The 6000-nt window shown below is 65.1% G+C and overlaps 1 protein-coding gene across 2 annotated transcripts in view; it reads right to left on the reverse strand.

Annotated features, from left to right (window-relative positions):
- MYO15A (myosin XVA) overlaps positions 1–4184 on the reverse strand; it is a gene marked incomplete at both ends in the record, with an annotated part of 72199 nt that extends 68015 nt beyond the window's left edge. For both annotated transcript variants that reach the window (XM_080713581.1, XM_080713580.1), the window contains one exon: positions 573–4184. In XM_080713581.1, coding sequence (XP_080569707.1) covers positions 573–4184 — 3612 coding nt within the window. The remainder of the gene's footprint in view (positions 1–572) is intronic.
- Positions 4185–6000: the final 1816 nt, after the last annotated feature.

The following is a 6000-nucleotide window of genomic DNA, read 5'->3' on the forward strand; positions in this document are numbered from 1 at the left end:
GCAGCGGGCACCAGCCGGGTACCCTTCCCACGGGCTGCCCGTCTTGGCAGCCCCAGCCTGGGCCGCCATGCACGGCGAGGTCTCCGGGCCTCAGTGTCCCAACTCTGCTGTGAGGAGGCTGCACTGGGGAGGTTGGGTCCTGAGCCCCCCACCCTTGCCTCCTCCAGAATCCTTTGGCCCAGGGGACCATAAAGGGGAGCAGGAGCCCTGAGGAGGATCAGCAGGGACAGAAGGGTATAGAGTCCTGTGGTTTCACCCTGGGTTCCACCCAAAACTCCAAAGGTTGTCTGGGAGCCAGATGTGCCATCCAGATTGGCCCAAGGGCCCAGGCCGGAACTGACAGAACAAATCCTTTCCCAGAAACCCCCGGGAACAGGCTGCAGTGTCTCCATCCAATGTCTTCCCCTGCTGGACGGCCTCTCCTTCCATCCTGCCGAGGCTCGGGGAGGCCCAGCCTGTCCTCCCATCCTATAGATGGGGAGACAGGCCCAAGAAGGCAGCAGCTGGCCATGGTGGTGCTGGGCTCTCCATGCCAGGAGTGTCACGCTCCCCCTCTGACCCTAACCCCGTACCTTGTTCGGCCAGCGTTGGGGGCCAACATCTTTCCGGGGATCTCTGAAGGACAAGCAGGCAGCTCCAGGGCCTGGGCGGCGGGTCGGGGGGTGGGACTGCACCCGTGGCCAGGGCCAGTGGGCGTCTGTGGGTGGCCGGAGGCGGGACCAGCACAGGCTCCGGGCTCGGGGCTCTGGCCCACGCTGGGGGCCCTGGCCCAGCTGTTCGGGGGGCAGCAAGGCGGCGGGCCCAGCTTGTTGGAAACAGCTCAACTTCCGCACCTGAGGCAAGACTACGGCAAAACGTCCAGGGCCAGCCCGAGGATGCTCACCCGCCTTGGGCAGGGGGCCTGGGGCCCTGATGGGCGCCAAGGGGACCGGGGCCTTGGGGACCGTCCTCCAGCGGCGCCATGGTGGCCACGTGGCCCTGGTCTGGTCGTGGGTGGCCAGCGGGAATGAGAGGCTGAGCCTCAGTGCCTTCTGCTCTGGGTGAGGACCCTTCTGAGCTGTTAGAGTTGGGGTCTTGGGTTTTGCTGGTGGCTGGGGGTCCTCAGGGGTGGCCTCTTCTTTTAGACTCTCAGGGCGAGGCCCAGCTGATTCAGTGAGCCGTCCAGGCCCAGGGTCCTGGTGCCTGCCCAGGAAGACACCAGTTGCATCTGAAGCTGGGCTCTCAGGCCGGGCAGCGGGGTTCAGCACAGGGCCCACGTGCTGGAGGAAGGGGTTTTCAGGTATGGGAGGTGGTCTAGAGAAACCTCGAAGACTACCCACGCCTCCTGGCCAGGGCGAGGGTGGGTGCCTGGTTGCAGGCACGTCCGCATCCCAGCTGGGGGCCAGCAGGGGCACTGTCCAGGGTGTCTCTGAGTCCTCAGCTTCCTGCTGACCATCTGGGGGCTCCGGGGCTCCGGCAGTGGCGGCTGCTCTCCAGCGCCTGGCGCTGGGCTGCGGGTAGAAAGGCCGGCGCACATGGGGCTTCACGGCCCGGGTGGGCGGCTCGCTGAGGCGCCGCCAGGTATGTGGCAGGCGTGCCGGCAGGTGGAGAGACTGGTGCCGAGGGCCAGGGCCCAGCAGAGGGGGCAATGAGGGCCGGCGTGGCGAGCCTAGCACCGGTGAGTGCGGTGGGCCCAGGCGCCCAGAGGCTCGGCGCACTGGCGGTGGGGGCTCTCGCAGTGATCGAGGCCGGTGGGGCGGGGGTGGGAAGGGCGGCTGGAAGGGGCCCCTGCGCAGGGACAGCAGAGGAGACAAGGGCCCCAGGGGCGAGTGGTAGCCAGGGCTCTGCAGACTCCTCAGAGAGGGCTGGGGTGAGGGCAGGGGCCCCCAGGCCTGTCTCCTAGATGCCAGCGGGGAAGCCCCGGGGAAGCCAAAGGCTGCCCCTCGTCGACGGGAGCCCCTGAACGAGGGCCGGGGTCCAGGGAAGGCTAGCAGGTTGGGGGGCACCTCTGGGCTCACAGGTGGGGGCTCCACAAAGGCCCACCAGTTAGCTTGGGGTGCAAGCGGCACATGAGCCGGGGCTGCCCAGGGCGGCGGGTGCCGTCGGAGGGAGCTGTAGGGTGAGGTGGGCCGAGGCAGGCCCGAGAGGGGAGGTGAGAGGGGTGGGGCGGGCGGGGGCCCCACGGGGCTGGGGGGCCTCCGGGGCACGGGAGGGGAGACCAGCCGGCTCCAGTGGGACAGGGCGCGGGGCACGGGACTGGGCGAGGGCGTGCGGTGGGAGTTGTTGTTGTTCCGGGCCTGGGGCTGGGCCCGCCTCAGCATGATGGGCGTGTTGGGCCGGTCAGGGTCCATGCCGGCCAGCTTGTAGCCGAAGCGCTTGTAGGCGGCCTCCCTGACCGCGGGGCCCCCTCGGGCCTTCCGGCTGCTCCTGAGCCGCGGAATGGGCTTCTTTTCTGACAGTGTGTTTTTGAGGAACCGCGCCAGCGAGGTGGCCGGTCGGGGCGTGGGGCGGCCATACTGGGGGCCGAAGCCCAGGCCGCGGTGGGCGCCAAAGGCCGACAGGGCGCGCTGTATGTTGCGTTGGCGCGGCGTGAGGAAGCCCCAGTAGGGGTGGGCGTAAGGCATGGCGGGCACCGTGGGCATCTCCTCCTCCTCCTCTTCTTCGTCCGCGTCCCCCAGGGGGATGTCCAGGGAGGGGGGCAGTGGCACCTCCAGCTTCTCCTTCCCGAACAGCTTGACCTGTGGCCGCGGGAAGAGGCGGAACTTGCGGATGAGGGACAGCTTAGACCTGGCCTGCTTGTCCATACCCTGCTGCTCGAAGAAGGCGGCGCTGGGCAGGCGGAAGGAAGTGCTCTGCCGCTCCGTGCCCACTTCCTCTGGCTCCTCCAGCTCGGCGATGTTATCCATGGGGTGGGCATACGGATTGTGGGGCGACAGAATGGGCGGCGGCACCCAGGGGTACGCAAAGGCCGGCTCCTCCGGGTAAACGTAGGGCACTTCGGGCGGGTAGATGGCCTGATCCCCGCTGCTGTAGACATCTTCCGCATAGGGGCCCGTGTAGGGCACCCCGTAGGGATCCAGGTAGGGCGCGACGTAGGGGGCGTCGTAGGAGAGGTCGTAGGGCAGGTAGGGTGGGTATGGCGAGTCGTAGGGTGCGTAGGGAGCGTAGGGGTCCAGGTAGTGGCTGTAGGGATACGCTTCGCCCTCCTGGTAGCTGTACGGAGCCCCGTACCCCGACGGGGCAGCGTATGGGGGCTCATAGTCGTCGTAGCCGTAGCCATAGCCGTAGCCTGGGTAGAAGGCGCTGCCGGGGTAGTCAGGCTGGTAGTAGTAATCGTAGGGGACCTCGGGCGGGTACCCGTAGTAGTGGTCGCTGTAAGGCGGCCAGGCGGGGCCGTAGGGGCCGTAGGGGCCGTAGCCGGACAGGTAGGGCTCCTGCTCTTCGTACCGATGGAGCGACTGCTGGTCGTAGTAGTCATCGCCCTCGCGGTGATAATCGTAGTACTCGCCCAGGTCCTGGAAGCCCTCGAGCCCGTACAGTGACCTGCGGGAGCCCGAGTGCCGGAACGGGGCCTCGTCCTCGGAGGGCAGGAAGCCCACGGGCTCCCCGGACGAGTAGATGCTGTGGCTGCGGGGAAACCTGCGGAGCCGGCCCCCGGGCCGCAGGATCTCGGCGCCCGACGGGAAGGGCAGCTTGCGGGACCCCACGCGGGAGTCGGAGCGCTGCAGCCAGGCGTCCACCGTGGCCCGCTCGCTGCCCGACTCCTCGGCCTTCTTGAGGAGGAACTTCTTGGTGAGCCAGTTGATGGCCGTGGACGCCTTGCTGAGCGAGCGAGCCCGCGGCCGGAGGCGGCCGTAGCCTCGGCGGCCGGGGAAGCGGATGACCATAAAGGACGGCTTCTTGCCCTTCATGGCCCGCTTCTTCTTGCCCATGCGCATCTGGGTCATGAGCTTCGACGTGGACTTGAGCACGGTGCGGGCCTTCTTCTTGCGTTTGGTCTTCTGGGGGCCGGTGTGGAGGCCCCAGAAGAAGGCCGAGGCGCTGCGGAACTGGCCCTTCTTGGAGATCTTGGGCGTGCGGTCCCGGAAGCCCATAAAGAGCCGGGACGTGCCCTTCAGGCTCCGTTTGGGCTTCTCCGGCTCCGGGGCCTTCTTCCCTTTCTTCCCTTTCTTCCCTTTCTTGTCTTCATCCTCTTCCTTTGGCATGGTGGCTTCCTGATCTGACCGGGCCTGCCTGGGGCTAGCGTCAGGGGTTCAGGGGACTCGGAGACACAGGGACCCGCTTGGTCGCCTGCCTGCGCTGGACACGCGGCCTCCTCGGTCTCTGGGCGGCCGGCACTGGCCGGGTGGTTTGGGGAGGGATGGGGCCGGCGTTCCAGGAGGGCGGATCCGTAATCCATCTCTAGAACCGCCTTGGGTTTCAGCCTCCGGAGGCAGTGGAAAGTGCGTGGGTGTTGTTTACTAGCCGGGGAAGCCCAGGGAGGCCCGTGCCGGGGACATCCCAGCTTTAGAGTCGCCATGACAGCAACAGGGCTGACCCCGCTAGGGCCCTCGCCTGGCTCACGCCCCCAGAGAGAAGGCTGGGGTCTCTGAGCCCAAAAGAGAGCATGGCACCTGCCCTGAACCACCAGCACATCCGCCTGGCTGGAAATGGAGCCAGGTCTCCTGAGCCCAGAGTGGGATGTTCAAGTCCCCCTGATCCCCCTTGGGGCTTGGACCCTCCAGGTCTTGTGCGGGAGAGGCGGGGAGTGGGGAAGGGGGGTGCCCGAGGCGGCTGTCAGTGTAACGGGAGCTGGCCGGCTCTCAGGAGCTGAATAATGCATCATGAGGGCCAGGCTGCAGCCTCAGGGAGCAGGGCAAGGTGGGGCGACCCAGAGGAGGAGAAAGGGGGGACGGGGCCGGCCTGACTCTGACCCCCAGCTCTGCCGCAGGTGGGCTGTGTGGCCTCAGGAGAGCCCTTTGGCCTCTCTGGGCCTTGGTTTCCTCATCTGTAGAACGGGAATGATAACTGTGTCTCATCTCCCTTGCCAGGAGAAAACGGGACCCCGCGAAGCTGCTGGGTAGGTCATGAGGTGGGAGAGGCCTCTGGGGGGCCCTTCGCTGGGGTCCCTGCCTGGCCCTGTCCTCGCCTCTTCTGCACCCCCCGCCCTCTCTGGCTGCACCCACCCACTGGTGGCGACCTTGAGCTGGGTGGGGCTGGGGCTCCGTGATGGCGCCTGTGCTTAGCACCGGGTCTGAGGCCTGGGGTCCCCAGCATGGAAAAGCACAGGGGAATTAGGGGAAGGGGTGGGGTGCAGCTCTGGGACCTGAAGCCTCGGAACCGACCTCTCCCTGTTCCCTTGCCTTCCACTTCTGCTTCCGCTTCCTCTTCCTCCTCCCCTCTTCCTTCCTTCCTCTTCCTCTTCTCCCTACTCCTCCTCTTCCTTTTTTTTTTTTTTAATTTTTGTGTCTGTGGTAATGGGGATATTGAGCCCAGGGGCATTCTTACCTCCAAGCTACACCCCCAAAACTATTTTATGTTTTTACTTATTTATTTACTTATTTCTTTATTGATTTTGCAGTGCTGGAGATGGAACCCAGGGGCATTCTACCTCCGAGCTACACCCCCAGTCCTATTTTTTATTTTTTTAATCAGGGTCTCACCGATTTGCAAAAGGCCTCACTAAGTAGCTGAATCCTCCTGTCTCCTCTGAATCCTCCTGTCTCAGCCTCTGTTTTATGTTTTTTATTCTTAAACAGGGTCTCACTAAGTAGCTGAAGCTGGCCATGAACCTGCGATCCTCCTGTCTCAGCCTCCCAAATCCTGGGATGACAAGCGTGCGCCACAGAGTCCAGCTTTCCCTACTCTTTCTATTCTCCTTCTTCCCCATCCTCTTCCTCCTCCCCTTCCTCATTTTCCTTTCTTTCTCTCCCTTCTCTCCCTCCTCCCTCCGTTCTCCTCCTTTTCCTCTTCCCCTGTTCCCTCTCCATCCGCCTTCTCCTCCTCCCTTCTCTGCCCAAGGATAATGGCCTCCAGGGTGCA

The sequence above is a fragment of the Muscardinus avellanarius genome (genome assembly GCF_963383645.1).
Source record: "Muscardinus avellanarius genome assembly, chromosome: 16".
NCBI classification, from domain to species: Eukaryota; Metazoa; Chordata; class Mammalia; order Rodentia; family Gliridae; genus Muscardinus; species Muscardinus avellanarius.